General features: G+C 39.6%; 1 protein-coding gene across 5 annotated transcripts in view; it reads right to left on the bottom strand.

Moving 5' to 3' along the window:
- Window positions 1–2,545: 2,545 nt before the first annotated feature.
- gne (glucosamine (UDP-N-acetyl)-2-epimerase/N-acetylmannosamine kinase) overlaps window positions 2,546–20,424 on the bottom strand; it is a 28,298-nt gene continuing 10,419 nt past the window's right edge. For 4 of the 5 annotated variants that reach the window (XM_021318739.2, XM_021318737.2, XM_021318738.2 and 1 more), the window contains 12 exons: window positions 19,894–20,042; window positions 19,521–19,767; window positions 18,351–18,558; window positions 17,457–17,609; window positions 16,368–16,580; window positions 14,862–14,949; window positions 13,892–14,102; window positions 12,419–12,548; window positions 12,090–12,323; window positions 11,090–11,272; window positions 8,446–8,562; window positions 2,546–4,258 (listed from right to left, as the gene is read on the bottom strand). In XM_021318739.2, the coding sequence (XP_021174414.2) occupies window positions 4,023–4,258; window positions 8,446–8,562; window positions 11,090–11,272; window positions 12,090–12,323; window positions 12,419–12,548; window positions 13,892–14,102; window positions 14,862–14,949; window positions 16,368–16,580; window positions 17,457–17,609; window positions 18,351–18,558; window positions 19,521–19,767; window positions 19,894–20,042 (2,169 nt within the window). In that variant the 3' untranslated portion in view covers window positions 2,546–4,022. The remainder of the gene's footprint in view (window positions 4,259–8,445; window positions 8,563–11,089; window positions 11,273–12,089; window positions 12,324–12,418; window positions 12,549–13,891; window positions 14,103–14,861; window positions 14,950–16,367; window positions 16,581–17,456; window positions 17,610–18,350; window positions 18,559–19,520; window positions 19,768–19,893; window positions 20,043–20,424) is intronic. The other variant, XM_012866953.3, reaches the window with a different exon arrangement.

Here is a 20,424-nt window from a genome sequence, read left to right as displayed (position 1 = left end):
GAGGCTGGGGATGCCAGTCCATCATGTCAGTGAGTCAATGCGCCTTTGTGAACACGGTTTATGATGACAAATTAAATCACTACTAATCAGAAACTTTCTAAGTGATTGAAGTCGAACTGTGACCATCTTCAAAATCCCATTAATTTGGATTGAGAAATGTCCAAACTAATAAACACCACACCACAACCACATCCCCCAGCCCCATATGATAAGGGCTGTGGGTGCTAATGGTTACACCTCTCTCTTCACATTAATAATACAGAATTTAACTGAATATTTCACATTTTGATTTCTCCCTCAATACGTTTTTGTTTACAATGGGTTTGAGATGGATCCCAGTGTAATCTGGCATACTTTAGCCTTTTTCTATTTCCCAAACTTTCATATTAGTCTGGATAGCGCAGCCATTTCATCGTAATTCGTTGATTGGTTCATACCTTTAGATCAGTTTAAGCTCTCTCTCTCTCTCTCTCTTTCCAGTTGTGTTTTGCCTTGTTCTGTGTTTTATAAACATAAATGCTAGAACAGCTGTCACTGCATGCTCATCCAGGAGGGGTGGATGCTGTAAGTCAATAACTTGATGCAATCTGCTGGGTCTCCATGAAAAAATAAAAACCTTTTGACCAATCTATCTGTATGATTAGAAAGAACTGACTCTGTCAGGATTCAACTGAATTAAAATATTACCATGAAGACCAGGATATGGGGGTAAAGAACCAGGGAAACATGGTGTTGGAAGCACCAGGCTGTGGGTTGGCTTATTTGTCTTTAGGGTCACTGTTTAGAGCTGGTGGATGGACCTAAATAGAGGTTCTCCTGGAAGAAAACATTTTAAAGGTGGCATACCATGCTTTTTAGTTATTCCTTTTCACATCAAAATCATTCACTTGTGGTCTTTATGAAGTGAAACTGCAATGCTTTGGTCTGAATTCCCCGTTAATTTATCGCCATGTTTCCCTTCTTACCTCCTGTTATGAGATGAGTCTGAGAGCAACTCGTTTTGGTGCTGTCTCTTTAAATCTAAAGCAGGTACATCACTCAGCAGGGGGGGGGGGGGGGTGAGGTAATGAACAACTGAGCATTTTCACTTATCCACTTGTAGTTTTAGCTTCCTATAGCTTGGTCTACAAAATTCAGAGGATTCACACGACTGGTAAGCTGGAAGTCAATATCCTTGTTTAGCAGCTCTGCAGCAAGTAGTACTGTGATGTATTAGTTAAAAAAAGAACCCTGGGCAGTGAGTCACCTACCAGCACAATGACAACTCTAAGCATACAGCCAACACAACAATAGAATGGTTTTTAGATTGAAGTAGACTCATGTATGTCAATGGCTTAGTCAAAGTATAGGTATTGAGGCTAGGAAGATAAGTAAAAAAGTTTGCTCTGTTTTCCTCCATCTTTCAATGCAATCATGTGCTTTATTGTGTCTAGCACATGGAATCCCAATAAAATACAATTACCTGTTGATGAAATTTTACTATATTAAGGTTTAGAGGTATGAATACGTTTGCAGAGCACTACATTTTTCAAATTTTATTTCAGTCGTCTTATACAGGTCTGTGCCAGGTTTCATTTCTCTGCTCCTACCACTTTACATTTGGTAGTTGCACTATGGTGGGGCAAATATATATATATATATATATTTTTAACCATTTCTGTAAAATTCACAGACATAGCAATACTTTAATCTGACAGCAATTTCTTGTTCTGCTCTTATAAAAACCACACAGAATTGATTTTTGCATGGCTCTAGCTTTACCCAAGTCTTCTGTAAAACACAAGCATGTGTTCCTGCAACAAAATAACTTTGTCCTGCTATAGCACAGTGCCCCACTGTTTAATAATTGACGAATCCGATAGTCTCCGAGATCTCAGGTGACAAGCAAACATTCACCTGACTCTGGAAGTGTGCATCTAGGAGCAAGAAGGTTGGGTTTTACAACATGAGAACAATCTCGGAGTGACTCAATTAAAACAGCTAGAAAAATTAGAAAATATGAACTCGAAACACTTGAAATCTACACAGTGAGCAGAAAAACTACAATTGGAGGTACACTGCAGTTCTGAGGAATTAGTCAATTATGCTTTCGTTTTGGATAGTAAATCTTTCCCTAAGCTCTAAGGACAGACCCCAAACAAAAGCAAAGACTCTTTAATATCTAAAATGTTTATTATTTGGACCAACAGACCAATAAAAGTATAGAAATATATTTTTAATATTTAAGCAGCATACAATGTACAACACAGTATGCAGAGGTAGATACTAACCTAATCATTTATGTTCAAAAAGCATCCTTTCAATGTCTTCATTAGGTCAATAGTAATGTAGCATTACTACATTACAATGTGTGTAAAAAACTGAATGATCTTCAAGCCCTCACCAGCATGTAACAGCTGTAAAACTTAAACAGTTCTCATCTGTCAGTACAGCCTTAGGCCTCTGATGTGCACCCTAAATTTAATTGATAACAAAACATGGACATATAAAAATGACTAGAATAGCTGGCATTCCACCTGAAAGACAGAAACAATCATACAAGATATAGAGAAAACTGACAAATTTATTCATCATAACGGAAATAGAAGCTACTGTACAGCAAAACGCCTTGACAAAACTTTGGTCACATCTGAGTTTTGTTTAAAAAAAACAAAAAAAAAAAAGCTCTGTGAGCTTAAATAAAGCTTCATTTTACTGTAGGGAGCCAATAAGAGATATTTCCAGCATGTTGCACACTTCCCACCATAAGTCAGTTTATAATATCCAGGATTCCATTCCCCCACCCAAGAAACAAAAGTACTTCTTTTGTGGACAACCCAAATAGCAGCAGAAACACAAACATAATACAATTATGTTAAAATTTGATCAGAACAGTTTTTAATTCCAGTAAAAAAATAAAAATTAATCGGTCCACTGTGTCAAAGCAGTTCTTGGTGATGAAGAACTACAGTATGGTTTTATTACCCCAAAACATTCAGGTTAAAGTGATACAATGACTTTGGGATTACAGAGAAGACGATAATCTTTAAACCAAAGCAAATAAACCCTAAACTGAATGAATATTTTGGGAACTTTAACGTGGGAACGTCTGGGGACCATTTCAAGGGCGCCATTTGGATTTGGAAACAGTTTCTGACAACTCACAAGACACTAGCAGAGGTTTGACGAAAGTGAACCATACAGCAAAACAAATCTGCCAAGAAGATGAGAATATCAGGAGGGGCAAAATGAAGAATTTGGCAAGTTCTGAGCAAAAAAAAAAAAAGAAAAAAAGAAAAACAAAGAACGACTAAACACAACAGGAATCTCGTCATATAAAAATAATCGCCAGTGAAGTGTAGGTTGCAATTCAGGTGGCAGACATCAACTTTTCGCTGCTGTTCTCCATCACCAATTTTTGCACACCAAACAGACGCAGATTACAACAATAAGATTGTCTCCAACAAAGTGCACATAGTAGCCTTAGTGCTTTAAAAACTGTCATAAAAAGCTCGGATAGTTCCAGAGCTTTTTTTGTTTGGACTGGCAGAGCCAAGAACTAGCACAAATGTTTGTGTGTAAAAAAATAAAATAAAAAATAAAAATAAAAAAAGTAAACAAAATGGTTCACAACCTTAACCACAATGGTGTCAACATAGCTGTCAGTGGTGACGTTAACGGAAGAAACACGGATGGATAAAATCTGTGGTTGCTTAAATTCAGCAAAACACAAAGGCAACTGGTAAATGCTTCACAAATTAGATGGTAAAAAACACACACAAAAATAATTTAGCTTTTCAGACAGGAAAAAATTAATATTCTGTTATAATCTAGTCTATCACTCAAGCCCTCCCCCAATTAAAAACTAAACCAAGTAAGACCCATAAAAAAAAAACAATCCAAGTTTAAATTAGGATAAGGATTAATTGCAATATTTGATTCAAGTCTTTACTAGAAGCCCGTGCTCCTTATCAAACATGTACTCGGTATGTTCCGGTAAAACGTGTTCAAGTGTGCTCTGACATTTTCAGAACCGACACTTTTCAGTATGTCCTTCTAGTTGCGTAGTCTAACACCATGCTAGCAGCGCCAAGTAAGGCCGGTTCTTCCAAGTCAGATTTGAGGACCTTGATGCTCTGGGCGGAGACAAGTGCTCTCTCTTTGATGACGTCCTGCACTGGGGCCTGGTAATACGAGGCCAGGACTCCAGATAAAATCACCAGCGAGGGGTTGACTATGTGGAGGATGTTTACAATCCCAACACCGAGTGCCATGGATGCTGCAAAAGAAGGAAAGAGACACAGAACAGTTGGATTTTTTTTTACTACAACTTTTCAGCTTTCTTTTTAGCTCCAATGCAGTATAAACCTACAAGTCACTGGCAGTCAAATTCACAAAGCTATTTGCAAGTCGTAAATGTGTAAAAACAAAAGCTTGTGTGTCGCAATTCTGAAACTAGGCCAAGATGTGGATCTGCTCCGAAAACAGCTCTACTGAACAAAAAAGTGTCTCTCTCTATTGACACATTAAGCCCATATTTACAGGAGCAATAAGCGGAATTTCATTATTTTAGATAGAAGAAATGAAAAAAATAGTTTTGTGAAGAACTAAAGGTATCTTTTCAGATGGAATATGGTATGACATCACACACCATCTCTCTGTTGTTCTCAAGTATACAAAGCTGGGCCGGCCGCGCAAGCATTTACGTCTATTTAAGCAGCTTTTACTCAGGACTTAGCCACTCCCTCATAAAACGCCACCGCCGCGTTGACCTGAAGACGATCAGGACAGATTATTACCACAAAGAACAGCTGTCTTTGACAAAGAAGTTGTCAGAAGAAAAGAGACAAAACAAGGATTAACATTGGTCTCGCCTTTCTGAGGTGGAGAGCATTTTGGGTGCAGAAGCAGCTCCGGTTTGACTCAGACGAGTAACAGCATGAAGTCAAACGTCTGTTTTTGTTGGTATTGCAGTCTTGTTTGACTTGCGTATCTATGCTGATTTGATTCAGTGTAATGCTACAGATGTGTCATGTGGGTTAATTGTTGGAATTTGACCAGCAATGGGCCAAGTGTTACTGTTTTTTATAATTTTTTATTTTTTTGGGGGGGCTTTTTCGCAGCTCTAGTGGCTCGGGGTTTTTTTAATGAAAAGTAGCCTGACAGGAAAGGGGGGAGGGGGGGGGGGAGAGGGGGGGAGACATGCGGCAAAGGACCACAGGTCGGATTCGAACCCGGGTCGACCTCGTCGAGGACTAAGGCCTCCGTATATATGGGTCGCGCTACCTGCTGCGCCACAAGGGCGCCCAGGTGTTACTGTTTATGTGATGTTAGTAGCTGGTAGCCCAGCTAACACAGTTAGCATTGTTTAACGCAGCCTGGTGGGCTTGTGAGCTGCCCAGAGTGATCCTCGCTTAGCTTCAGGGTTTTCTCTGTTTGACAAAGTATGTTAAATTGAAGCGAATAACTGGTGGTGCTTGAATTGTGTAGTTGGATAAGGGCCTGGCTTCTGTTATGGATTAGTTGTTGTATTAATCAGGTATTTTTATGAAAACAATAAGAGGTACCTTTTAATCCCTAAACTGTCTTGGAGTTTACAGGTGGTGGGGGTTTTGCAAGAGTCACTCGAAAGCAATTAAATTCTTTCAAGCTCTGGGAGGGCAACTGGCACAGCTCACAGGGTGTTTGTTGTTAAGGTCTGAAAGCTATTTTATGGTTCTTGAGGTCATCTAAGTTGACCCCTGATAGGACACTTGGGTGCTAACTCAACCTTACTTCACGAAGACTCTTGGGAGAACAGTCTCCTTTGTTTCGGAGCAGATCGGACCTGGAGCCTCAATGCCTGGGCCCTAACATCCCCATACTAACAGGAAGGGCTGCTCAGCCTATTAAAACATGCGATTGGGGGTATGAGAGCAGACAAATCGCTGGCAGCAACATGGGGTAGGATGTCAGGTAAATATACCAAACAAGGTGGTATGAAGCTTGCAAGTGTTTTTGTCTCCAATTGGAAGCAATTCCAATTGTAATAAATATGCATATTTTAAATGTTTGTCTCTGATCATTTGTTTCTCCTTTTCTACCAAATCTCCAAACCAGGGGGAGTCGGACCTTCAATGAATGAGATAGGAAGAAGCAACAGGCCGCGTTTGTCACTTGCCACACATGTTTTAGTCTACAGACAGTGCTCAACAGCCCACCTAGTGGTGAAATTTCACTTATTGCTTCTTTAAGGGATTATTCGTCCATGCAGTAGAAAGTGCATTCTAAAAATTACAGCCAGAACAGATAGCTTTGAATTAGCATTGAAGAAAATGTATCATCCTGTTTTTGCAAAAGATTTTAGTTTTTCTTTAATTTAAAACCTACAAATAGAACTAAAATGTTGTTTAAAAAAATTACAGCAGATTTTCTATTGTAAAAAAATTAGGGCTGGGCAACGATTAAAATATTTAATCGCGATTAATCGCCTTGATTAATCGCGATTAATCGCGATTAATCGCATTGTATTTACAAACTCCAAGAATGAATTCAAAAGTAGTGTAAAGAGCACTTTTATTTTAATGTTCTGCTGCCATATGAACAAAAGTGTTGTAACATTTGTAGCATTTATTTTATACTGGATATTTTCAACCCATCTATTGAATTTAGTGCACTAGTTGATCTTTTCTTCATAAGAGAACAAGCACTGCAGCCAAAATATGGCCTTTTTTGACCTGCTGTATATTAGCCAGTCCCTAAGCTTGATGTATCATGAAACTGTTGACCTTTTGGGTTTTGTGTTTTTTTATTTTATTATTACAATTAAATAATAATAATAATAATAATAATAATAATAATAATAATAATGTTATGTTCAGTGTTTTTTCGCTAATCCACCTCTTATATATTTCAATCCTTATGTAATTTTGTCTGTGTTGTGTGCACCTGCCTGTTGCTTTAATCCTATAAATTTCCCCGTCGTGGGATAAAAAAAGGATTAGCTAATGTTATCTTATCTTAAATAACACATTTTAATATATGTACTGGGTTCTTTCAATGTCTTAATTACATGTTATGTGTGGGCTCCAGTAACATCCATCCATCCATCCATCCATCCATCCATCCATCCATCCATCCACTGATCTACCTGGATGTTCCATGGAGGACTGAAACGCCTCAGTCAGAGACGTCTGTGGGTCTGTCGGGGCAATGAGAGAAGTTTCGTCTCCTCTCTCCGTTTCTGGGGCTCGACGTTTTCATGTTTTTTCACGTGCTTAGATAAATTTGTTGTGTTTCCACTGAAATGAACCGGCTTTTTACAAAACATACAGCTTGATTTCATTTACGGTATTAAAATAAAGCCAAACGGTGCTACTTCCCCTGTTCGTGTTTTTTCGCTGCTGCGGTCTCTCTCTAACCTGACAACAGCCAGCTGCATGTATCGCTCCGCCTAGCTCCACTCACATACGTGAGTGGAGCTAGGCGGAGCGATACATGCAGCTGGCTGTTGTCAGGTTAGTCTCTCTCAGCTGTTTCTTTAAGTTTGTCAGATGGCGCTGAAGTTTGTGTGAGAGCTGAGTGGGCGGGCCAGGCTGAGCCTGCGTGCTGATTGGCTGGCGCCGCTGAGCCATGTATGAGAGGGGAGGGGGAGCAGGAGAGTGCTGCTGCAGTCAGCGCGCTGCAGTCAGCCCGCATGCTGACTGACACTGACTGAAAGCATGTGAGCAACATGCGTTAATGCGCGATAAAATAAATATCGCCGATAATAGTCTAATGAATTAACGCGAAATTAACGCGTTAACTTGCCCAGCCCTAAAAAAAATAGAAAATAATTTGTGGCTCTAAATGACTTATTTAGCAGGGCTGGGGGCAAAAATGGCCGAGCAAACCCCGAGCTCGGGGAATGCCTTTTATTTCTGAATGATTTAGTTAAAAAAGGGACGCATCATAATAATGTCTTTCAAAATCTGCATTATTAATTATTGATTTGAGAAGGCTTTTCTGACATGGTTTCTCCAGTCAATTTGTCCTAAATTTTCGAAGAACGCCTCATTAGGCAACAACCTGAAGTTCTCTTGTTAATTTAAATGTAAACTGAAGCTGTAAAATATTTTTACCCATCATTTTCAAATTTAGCTTGCCAGTCACACATGGTCTTTTTTCTTAAAAATAATTAGATAATAATGAGTGAACTAATATTTGAATACTTATATTTAAAGTTAAGGCCTGTTAGACTATTGATACATTGAAATTAATATTCTTGGAATTTGGAACCCGTGTTATATTAACAGGGAAACCGGAGCTGCAGATACATTTCCTTAGCGCAATCATTCTAAAAGTCAGACATCTATCTTTGTATTGATCAAATTATCTATTACTACATTTTAATCCTGCTAAATCAAGACTATAGTTGGAAACATTTATTTAATTTTTGTTTGTTGTGTCACTCCTCAGCAATGTGCGTGTCAGCGTTTGTGCTTGAACCTTTGTGCAGGACGGCGTTGGCTTTGGAGTTGCCATTATTGGCTGCGCTGATGAGGTGGGCAGCAGTGATTGGCTCAGCAAGGTTCATATCCATCCCCTCCACCTTCAGCAGGTCCTCTGGAGAGCAAATCACAACAGGTTAGATGTAATAGTAATATCATCTTTATTGTCATTTAAACATACATTGAAACATACATTACAATGAAATTTGGTCTCTGCTTTTAACCCATCACCCTAGGGGAGCAGTGGGCTGCCATGTGCGGCGCTCGGGGAGCAATCTGGGGTTAAGGGTCTTGCTCAAGGATCCAGAGTGCCGGCACTGGGGATCGAACCGGGTACTTGCATCCTTCTTTGAGTGCAAGCGCGCTGCTCTAACCACTCGGCCATGACCCCCCCATGAATCCACATACATTCTGTCTATCAAATTTGATTTAAAAAAAACAAATGCTTAACCCGGCCAGCCAGATTGAGATTGTGTAGCACTCTGGTTCTGCACATTATAAATCTGGGGCTGCTCCATTTGCATCTGTTTGGCGAAAGGAGGACATTTCAGCAGAACTCTCTGAGCTGATTGGGCGAAGCGACACCTAGTGCCTGCCTACAAAAGGTTGGTTTTAGCTAATCATGCAATCAAATTAAAACAGAAGCAGCAGACGTCATGAGAAACCACAAGTATGTAAGCTAGTCAAGGCATATCTTGCTGTTCTTTCAAAAGATGAAATCTTGGATTCTTACAAAACAGGTGTGAAAGCAGCAGCTACGCGTGCGTCCTCCGATAGGGATGGGTACATTTCACATTTGAGCCGATACGGGGCCGATAACCCGGTACCTGGGAATTGATACTGGTACTTAATGGTACCTATTTTCGGTACTTTTGTGTGTTTATGTAGTAATAAATGTCAGTTTATTACCGTATTTTATTGGGCACTTAAAATGCTTAAATCTTCTCAAAAATTGATAATTAATATATATATATATATATATATATATATATATATATATATATATATATATATATATATATATATATATATATATATATAAAAAATGATCAAAGTTGTGCTTACTGAGCAATTTTATGTGGTATGATGTGCTCAATTTTTTTTTTTAAATGTGTAAGTACACCGCTCAATGGATATTCAGAGCATTACGGTACACTGTGTCACTACCTGATTGGTCCCCTGAGCTGTCTACAAGACTGCCTGACTGTAATGTTGAAACTAGAAGTGCATTAATGTAAAGGCCCCCCACATACACGGGTGTACTTCACTCCGCAAAGGTCCACGCGTACTCGACGCGTGGACCTCCTCGTTTTAAGCATATGTTTCATAAAAAAAACAACTATTAAGAACATCTCACTTTGTAAATCAGGGCAGGATACATTTGCAATGACGGAACAGAAGCTTTCCTCTGCTCGCTTTGCTCTGACTACAGGCGAGTTTCAGGACAAGGCAGCATCAGCAGCTGTCTGTGAGACAAGGCTTGGAGAAGTAAGATGAGGCTCACAGCAGCACTCGCCGCACTCCCAAGACCATAACTGCAGAACAAATAGTGCTTTCACTGAAAGTCACCGATAACTGAAGAAAGTTGATAGATTTTTTGCTAGTAGCTTTTTTGAAAAAAAAAAAAAAAAAAAGGTTACTAGATGCGTCCAAAAAGTCGCTAAATATATTGAGAAATTTGCTAAATTGGCAGCAGTGTCCAGGTGCTTCCTCAGATTGGAAGTATTCCCACCGCTGGCCTTGGTCTTCGCCTTATAAATATTGCATTGAGTGTAATATGCAGCGCTTTTTGGAAAGTGGCGCCAGACTTTCAGGTGCTTTCTGTCAGCCATGCTTTGCTTACTGGATCAGAGGCTACTGACGTCATCACGCTCTTGTGATGTCGTCAGTAGCCTCTAGTCAGCTGTGTTCATGATCGACATGGAAAATCGACCACTCTTCAGATCCCTGCACTGCAAAAACAGAACTTGAAATAAGTAAAATGTTCTTAAAATGAGTGTATTTGTCCTTGATTTGAGCAGGTAAATAAGATGATTTGCCAATGGAATAAGATTTTTGCACTTAAAATAGGAACAACTCTTCTCAATCATCTTATTTCAAGTGCAGTATGTCTAATTATCTTATTTTAGGGGTAAAAATACTCATTCCGTTGGCAAATAATCTTATTTACATGCTCAAATAAAGGACAAATACACTAACTTTAAGAACATTTTACTTATTTTTAGATCCATTTTTGCAGTGTGAGTCACAGTGATGCGTTGAGGTACCGAAACATGTTGCCATTTGATACCACGTGAATTGGTAGTACCGACAGGATTCGGTTGGTGCCTAGAAAAGTACAGAATTCGGTTTCCATCCCTGTCCATGTTTATGTTGGTTCAGCTGTGGGCTCCGCCGCACCGGTACGTCCCGCCTTAAACCATAATGCGGCTCAACCCGTTTTTGGTTTAGACACAAACAATTGAAGCCGGAGCAGTACAAGATGGCTTCTCATGTGTTTGTGAATGCAGAAATACCACAAGAATTCCTCTTGCAGGTAAGGTTAACCAAATGCTATATGTGGGTTACACGTGTGCGACTTTTGAATAATACCATCAGCTGTTATTTTAGGTCAACAGCATAGAGGAGGTGACGACACTCACCGTCATGCAACCGTTTCGCCTCCCTCTGCAGGGCCATACCAGACGCAAAGGCTTCTATGCAGCCCTGACTGCCACACGAACACTCTGGGCCTTCCAGGGAAACCTTGATGTGGCCCAGCTCAGCAGCACAGAAGGTACTACCATGGATCAGCTCATGGTTATGGATAAGCCCTCCTCCAATACCTACAGAGTCAAGATATACATTCAGTGCCCATGATAACAACAATTTAATAGCTAATTAGAAATGAAGGCTTTAATTACTAAACTGGCAATAATGTGACTGGTGGATAAAATATTTAAACTGACAAAGCATGCACTAAGCTACTGTTTCTCTTCAGGACAGGGATCGGCAACTTTTTTAATCGTAAGAGCCATTGTTTTATTTTTGCCTTCAATCATTTTAAAAGAAATTCAAAATATTTCACCACTGCATACTTTCAGTACCTAGTGGTTTTGTTAAAAACAACTATTTCTATAACGCATCAACATGCTACCCCTACTCAATAAATTAACTGAAACTAAAAGGATGGATTTTTCTAAAACGCTTCATGTGAGATTTTTCTACTGCAATTAAAGATTTGTCACTTTTCTAAGGCTTTAAACGCATCTTCACCAGGGGTGACAATAAGTGTTTTCAGCACAGAATCTTGACCCTTGGTAAAAAAACAAAAAAAATATATGCTGTATAAGGTTATATCAAAAATATAAATACAGTATATTGATATATTTTCATGTTATTTTAAAGGAGCAATAAGCATAATTTGACCTGTGACTTGTTACACTTCTTGTTTTGCTCAACATGTTGAAATTTTGCTTTTTGCTCCTTTATTGTGCAGATAATTATGTTTAACTTTTAGTCATTATAGTTAGAAATAAACCATCAAATTCCCTTCCAACAATGTTTCTGAAAGCATCTTTGGTTAACACTGTTCAGTTGTCCAGCAGGAAAGTGAGAATTATATTTGTGATAAAAAAACAAAAAAGTGATTTCATGCGATACCTTCTTTCTCACCTGTTCCTGTGATGACTGTGACAAAGTTTTCTACCCCCCTGCCGTGGCCAAACTTCTTCTCGGCCAGCACGGCACAGTTGCCGTCGTTGTCGACCCAGACGGGTAGACCCAGGGCGTCCGAGATGGGGGTCCTCAGGTCCACGGAGGACCACTCGTGGATCAGCTTGGTAGAGTGAAGGACGATGCCTTCCTGTGGGTTTACGCGTCCACCGGTGGAAATGCCTACAAATTAAAAAAATTAAGATTAGTGTGCCTCAGCTTTACAGACTTTTTTTTTTTTTTGGCTTCAGGAGGGTGAGCTGCACGTGTTTTCATACCAACGCCAAGGATTCTGCAGTTGAGGTGCACAGCATCTCGCACAGCATCTTTGCACGTCTTTAATATCAAACGCATCCTTTCCTCGAACGTCTTAGGGTTGGGCTCAGTGTATTTCTTTACTATGTTGCCCTGGAAAGAGAAAATTGGAAAAAGAAAGAAAATGAATAAATGATTTCATTTTTACAATATTCTATTAAAGGTTATAAAAGATAATATTTTTCTACAATGTGTAAAATAAAAAAAAGACTGCTGGAGTCAAATAGTATTTGGATTTAAGAGGATTTGGGATTTTATGGAAAATTATATGAGGGCCAATAAAACATTGGACAGAATTTAGCTCCACAATATCTTCTCTTCATGACGTTCCAGCTTTTTCACAACAACTTAGGGGCATCTTGACAAACCGGAATATCAATGACAAGGAAATGTATTCCAGTAAATACATTTTAAAATGTGAAGACGCTTCTGATGTTGTTCCTGGTTCAGGAGGGGCTTAACAAAAAAACGTGGTAGCTCATGTCCTAGACACATCTGAGTGGTTCTTTAAGCATCGGCTCCAGCTGCAGCCCAATTCTTGTAAATCTCCCTCAAACCAAATCAAAGCTCTATTGCAGTCTCAAATACATAGAGTGAATTCGGTTGGAAAAATGTGGTCATGTTTTTTTTTTTTTTTTTTTTTTTTTTTTTTTTTTTTTTTTTTTTAATAATCACACCCATTCAAAAAAGTCATCAAGGCATTGGCGACTCATGTTTGAGACTCTGCCACTTGACAGGGGCCAATCATTTCCATATTTTCTTTTGGATGGTTTTGTTCTCAGACCTTATCGGTATGTGGACCTGTTGATAACGTATTTGGATGTGAAATACCTTGTTATTGTGATACTGTTCAAACTGATCAAACAAACTGGAGAAAAGAAGAGAAGCACCTGCTCAGGATACACTTGGTGGCGTGTAAGAAAGCCATAATAAGGAAGTGGCTAAAATCGGACCTCCAGCCATTGAAGAATGGATCCACATTATTCAAGAAATCTACATGATGGAAAGACTTATTTAGCCTTAAAGTCAACCTGGACAAATTCTACAAAATATGGTCAAAATGGGTAAAGTATGTCAAGCCCATAAGTTCTGACTTCATATAGATCACATTATTTTGTGAAGTAAATGTGAATTATTATTGCTAAAGGCACTCTCCTCGTTTTGTTTGCCCTGTTTTGCTTTACCAATGTGTTGCTTGTGCACCTTATTTCCACCAGTTTTTCCTTCTACTCAACTTTCCAATAAAATGCTTGGACACAACACTATGAAACTTCATCAGCAATTCATTTTTGAGGCTTTTCAATCAGTGACTGTTTGCTGTCAAATCTGTAGTCATGACTTTTTGAATCGAATTACTTTATAAATCAACTTTTCTATCATATTATAAATTAGAGAGATGGAATCTGTCTCTTTAGGCAACGGTCTCTTAGCCCTACCCTCATGCAGACAATGGCCACCCTCAGGTTGGTCCCTCCCAGGTCGACGGCCAGAGCGCTCTGTGTCTCCAGGATGTGATCGATGTCCTGCGATATGGGGTCTTTCACAGGGGGGAAGCAGAAGGTCTTTTGGAGGGGCTCTTCCAGGTCAATGTCACTCAGAAACTTTAGGATACGAGGCACCGCGTTTCCGTCGCCATAGATTTTAGAGCTGGGTTAAAAATAATCATTTGTGTCACTATATTTCTTGGAAACATTGGAAATATTTCTTCTTTTTCACCACACCAAACAAAGATTAATATGAAGTTTTAAGACAAAAACATGTAGTAAAATCTTTAGTTATCCAAGTGACAGATTCACATCTTTAAAATGATACATATTCAGGGATAATTGCAGTTGTCAAACTCAAGGCACAAATTCCTTCATAACTCACTAAATTTGATAATTTTTTTTACTTTTACAGAACAACTCTATGAACTTAATTTTCAGGCAATATATTTAAGGTCAGAATTGTTTCTCTTAAAGCTATATTTGGTAATCCTGTTCAGAAACACTTTGTTATACTGGGAAAAAATCATCCTTCCATCCGGAAAGTAGTAAATACATTATGTATTCAGAAAAAGTGGGTTAAAAAAATCTATTTGTGGGAGCTGCAGGCCTGATAACTGTCTATTTGGTACAATTTGTTTTATGTACTGTGGATTCAGGCAATGTATTAAAATTCGTAAATTTCATAAAAGTCATTTGTATCACTAATTTATCTTGGCAAAAGCTTCTTATTCCTACAGCCTGGGTTACAACTGTATCAACAAATATGCAAATTAGATGATGACATCCTCTGCTGTGCAACTTACAACTGGAATCAAAAATTAAAAAGATGCAGTTAGACCTTCCCACAATAAATAAATAAATTTCTAAATAAAATAAAGTGGAGCCCGACAACCCGGCGGGACACTCGGGAAGTACACACCCGGGGTATCGCTTGCCAAACTGAAGCTCGAGGGCATGGTAGATCTTGTTATGGGTGTCAGCGTCTCTGACATGTAGAACATTTTCACCTGGAAGACAAATGATGTAGTGGTTTTAAAGATAACCACAAGCAAAATTAGAAATAAAAACAATTTGATATTAGGTGACTTCATAGTTTGTGGCATCAAGATAGTGTTACAGGAAGTGTTGCAGCATTAAAAATAACCAGCAACAACATAACTTCATGCATTTCCTGATGATGACTAAGATGGAAAAAGCATGTGCTAACGTTTTACATAATGGGTAAAAGATGTGTGTGGCGCAAACTTGTGGACACTGTGCAAATGTTCTGCTTGCACGGACTGGGAATTTCTTATAATCTTTTAAAATAGTCTTAATACTTCTCAAAACTTTTTGAAGGCATTTCAGTGCTTTTCTATGGACATTTGCTCCTTTACCATTCATTATTTTGTCCGTTTCCAAACCATTATCGGACTGGCCATTTCAAGTCAATAACACAATCACTTAGTAATAGTAATAATGTACCTGACATTTTTTTTGCCAGCAAACATGTATCTTGCCTATAAGTAACAACATACAGCATTTATATAAACAAGACGGATTGATAATACCTTTTTTTTGCAGTTTTTCCACAGCTTGCTCATCAAAATTAGGTATAGTGGATCATATACTTATATTGATTCGTCCAAGGATACATACCTAGCAGCACCGTCTCCTCAACAATGGTTGAATCCCTCAATTTCAGAATTACTTTTGGTATTAAATTCCATTTACAATACAGTAATCTAAATACGAATAAGAATTTCTTTTATGTCCCGCAATGGGGAAATTCGGGTGTGACAGTTGCACACAATTATAGCAATGAGGAAGAAAATAGAGCAAACCGGTCTTATCTAAGGTTATCTCTGAAGAAACAACAAGAGTAGAAGATACGGGTACATACCAGAGTAAATATTGAACAAAGGAAAAACTATTTGACAGTGGGGGAAACAAATGCAGGGAGAAACGTTGCTTAAATTGCCGTGAAGTGCATTTTATATCTAGATCGCTTAATGGATCGTGTCAGAATTCAGTTGTCGTGTGACCCACATACGTTTTGGCTTAAAAACTTTATTACATTATTGGCAAGAAATTACTGTATGATACTGGTTTCATCATATTTAAAAATAAAAATAAAAAAGTCAAAATGATTATATTATTGACAGCTATTGAATCCCTGGCTGCTGCAACTTACTTTTGCCTTAATATTAATCATACAACTGGTAACGTTGCTTTTTATCACTAGAACTGCCTCCATAAAGATAAGGGACATTTACATACTTTATTGCTGAATGGCAAAATACATTCCTTGACATATTTTCTAAGCAGTAACTCAGGATAATTTTCTTCTTAACACATTTAAAAGTTTAAATATCCGATATAAAAAAAATTTTTTTGTTAAATCTAATGCAATCCTCAATGCTTTCTTACAGAAGGTCAAACCTACCTGTTTCTCTGCCTGTTTGCCTTGTTCCCAGGTTGATGACCGGCGTGCCGAAGGCCCCGGCCTCCCGCACTCCGCAGCTGCTGTTTCCTATCATGCAGCCCGCGTGGCACACCAGCTGGATGAACTGCTCAAAGGGAATGTGCTTCACTGCCCGAAAGTTGGGGTGCTGCTCGATGCCTTTCTTTCGCATGACACGCACCATCTCCTTACTCCCTGTTCAGGTGAGGAGGACGGGGTTTTAGTCCCGATGCCATGTTTTCAATCAACTACCTGCATTAATAAGTACATCTGAACACATCCTTTGGGTTCGACAAGCACACAAATGCTGATTTGTGTGCTTGTCGAACCCAAAAGATCTCAGTGAACTAAAATATAATTGAAAAGTTAATTTTAGAAATTTGCTTGAAAATGTGAAACTCAATGGTCTCAGACACAAGCGAGAGAGACAGAGTGAGAGATTCATGACGCACAGAGTCGTTTATTTCAATTGCCTACCTATTAATTTTGATTAATTTTACCTTGCGGCTAATGGAAACCCAAAATTCCCAGATTCAGAAAATTTGAATAAAGATTAAGGGTTAAAAAGGGTTTTAAATATACAACTGTGCTGCCCATTTTATGGCCCACACAACCAACTGACCGCACTCCACACAGCGCCCAAGCCGTGGAAAGTCATTGCTTAAGCTGTTGGCTGTTCAGAGTGCTGTATGGAAGCATATTAACAGAAAGTTCAGTGGAAGGAAAACGTATGGTTGAAAAAAGGTGCTTAACCAACACCGCCGATCACCTCCATCCCAGGACGAATCAGCACAATATGTTCTGCAGGTGTCCAGAGAACATGCTGAACCGTACCTGCCATGTCAATACACGTTCTTTTTATATAATCAAATTTTCTGAGAAACTGAATTTTTCATTTGCTGTAAGACAGTCATTAAATTAACAGAACTAACGACCTGAGTTGTAATGAATCTACATCTGAGTTTCATTTTATGAAGTGAATTACAATAATGAAACAAAAAAAATCAACATTTTAATTATTTGTGGAAAAACACCTGTGAGTAAAAGAATAAAGTCATAAAAGTAACAAACCAGCATCAATATTAGGAAAGAGAATGAGCGTCTTCTTGTTGAAGGAGATCAGCGCGTCCAGCATCAGTCCGTAGATTTTAATGGAGTGCTGGATGTCTGTGGTGACTGGGTGCTGCAGCGCCACAATGTAGTCACGGTCCGTCGCCTTGTCGCCTGCAAAGTGAAGACAATTCAAGCGTGCGCAGTATTTTCAGTGTGAAATTAAAATTACCTGCAGGCCAATCTGACTTTCAATTTGGAAGAATCTTATCTAAACTTTATAACCATAACAATAAAATGTTTTGCAGAGACTCAAGCTTCAGCCACAGAGACAGTTTTTGATCTTTATCATAGTCTGTAGGAACAGACCACGGTAATTCCAACAGTTAAGGGAAGATTTGCCACGCTCGTTATGCATTTCTTAATTGTTATTGATGATTTGCTTTGATCTGCTTCAATCCTCGCTGTGCTTTGACCATTTTAAATCTGTCTAGAAGACTTTATAACCGGACTGCAGACTGCTGTTCCACTTAGCTGTGTTTACTCTACTTTTTTTCCCCCCATAGAAACTAGACCTTTCAAAGACAGCTTGTTGTCTGTGATCACGATCAACGGCACTTCCACAACAGCAACTACTTGCTCTTAGAGAGAGCTGGGAGCATTTTCAAAGGCACGTAGAACTTGGGGATTTCTTTTACTGTGATCAAGATTCCTTTTTATGTCAAACAATAAATGAAAAGTTGTATTTAAGGAGCGACAGCCTTACAAATTGAAAATAATCTGCATGCAACTCCTCCATAGACGTGCTATAAAGATAAGTGTTAACATAATAGATACAGAAATTAAAAGCCAGTGTTTCACAGGACCAAATCCCGTGCTGTATATCGAATCCATCGGCAGTTCGTCCGTGCCCACCTAGCCAGCTCCTGATGATGTCCATGTAGTCGTCCCGGTGATGAGTGGACAGCAGCTTGTCGTATGAAGGGCAGCCGGCCAGGAGGATGCGAGAGTGGTCCTCGCACATGGCGATGAGGTGCTGCTCTGCCATGCGCGTGCAGCAGGCATGATAATGGGCCAGCTTGCTGATCGCGTGGCGGATTGAATCGTCGATAGTGCCGCTAACCTGTTGGGGGTTAAAGAAGATGGAATGGTAAAAGATACACGTTAAGTTTTAATTTTCAGAACAAATGCCATGGAGTTCTAACCTGACTCTAGCCAGATGAATTTCGCTCCGCCTAGCTCCACTTACATCCATCTGGGACCTCTCCATAGGAATTGCCTTTTTTGAAGGCTGGACCTTATCAAAAATCCTTGCATATGATTGGATAAGCCACTTCTCTGTCATCTTTATCGACGTGCTATTTCAACCGCTCACACCGAAGCCAACCGTGACGCTGTGAGAGCGACGCAGGAAAAAACAAAACTTTTTTTTTTTTAAATGTGTTTGCGGCTCTAGTGGCATGCGTTTTATTGACAGTGAGCTGACAGGAAGAGGGGGGAAGACAGGCAGCAAAGCGCCGCGGGTCGGAGTCGATCCCAGGCCGACCGCGTTGAGGACTAAAGGCCTCCTAACATGGTTAATGCTAACCGCTCCACCACGGGCGCGCCCTGGAAAACAAAACTTGCCAAATCCGGTCGGGAGAAGGGGGAAAACATGGTTTCCACCTACAAAAGCCTTCAGAGCCGTTCTCTGATGTTTTTTTAATGAAACAATATTAGATAGATTGGACAACACGGAAGAAATAGCAGCATCAATGTTAACGCTTGCTTCCTCGATGCGAGCCGCCATTGTTGTTGTTTTTTCACGGTCGCTTCTCCACTACGTCACATCTATGAAACTCCAGCTCTGCGTCCTGATTGGCTGGACAATAAAATTGGTTGCAGAAATCACTCTCTATGGGAGATGTCCCAGATGGATGTGAGTGAAGCTAGTCGGAGCGATATCAATCTGGCTAGGGTCAGGTTAATAGAGTTCTACCATGGTGGAAACGTTTAGGGCGCAAAAGATGAACCCAGTTTAGTTTGAGACAGAATTAAAATATCTTCTTATGACGAGGAACTCGCTAAGTAACACTTTCCTCTGACCTCTCCTCCTTCCAAATGAAGTATCCGAATATTCATCAGCGCGGCAGCGGTTGCCAGAGCGAGCGCGTCAAAGCGGTCGCCGTGTACGACCAGGATGTCGGGGTTGAGTCTCTGCAGGACGTCGGGGAGCTTCACCAGGGCCAGCCCCACGCTCTCCACCATGGCTGCTTCGTCTTCTCCTCTTACGATGGTGTGGAGTTTGGAGCCAATGTCAAAGTGATCCTGCTCAATCATACGAAACGTGTTTCTGGAGAGCAGAAGGAAAAAGTTAAAACCTTAAAGAGAACAATGAAAAACAGATGGAAGCTCAACCACAATAGGCTGACGACGTGTTTTTATCAGTTCCTAAATAGGTTATTACGAAAGTTCTTACCCGTAATCATCAATGAGATGGGAGCCGAGCACCACCACTTCCAGTTCAAACTCTTCAGGGTGGGATTTCAGCCCAAACATGATGGGAGCTAACTTGGAGTAATCGGCTCTGTTGCATGTCGCCACACACACCTTCAGTTTCCTCTTGCCCTTCAGAAACATAACAGGAAAACACGGCACCCATTAGCTTGCTTGAATTTGAGTGCACACAAACCTCTACACCTATAATGGCCTGTTGAGGTTTCATCGGACTAGCTTCGATTAGAAATAATCCAGACTATCTTTTTTGGTATGAGTTCCATGATAACTTCAGTTGCTTGTAAAAATATGTTGACTCGCCTGTTCTTGTCTACACAGCTTTGAACGCCTATTTACTGCCCATTGTTGTCACTCTCCTTTATTAGCCTCATAAATGAGCCTCCATAAAATATTATTTTTAAATTTAACTGACTAAGTTTATTTTTAAAATGTATATCCATCCACCCATCCATCTATTTTCCATCATGCTTGTCCCTAGTGGGTCGCGAGGTTG

The sequence above is a fragment of the Fundulus heteroclitus genome, unplaced genomic scaffold (genome assembly GCF_011125445.2).
Source record: "Fundulus heteroclitus isolate FHET01 unplaced genomic scaffold, MU-UCD_Fhet_4.1 scaffold_74, whole genome shotgun sequence".
Classification (NCBI taxonomy): Eukaryota; Metazoa; Chordata; class Actinopteri; order Cyprinodontiformes; family Fundulidae; genus Fundulus; species Fundulus heteroclitus.
Note: the sequence above shows the minus strand (reverse complement) of the source record. Positions and strands in the feature narration are given on the sequence as shown.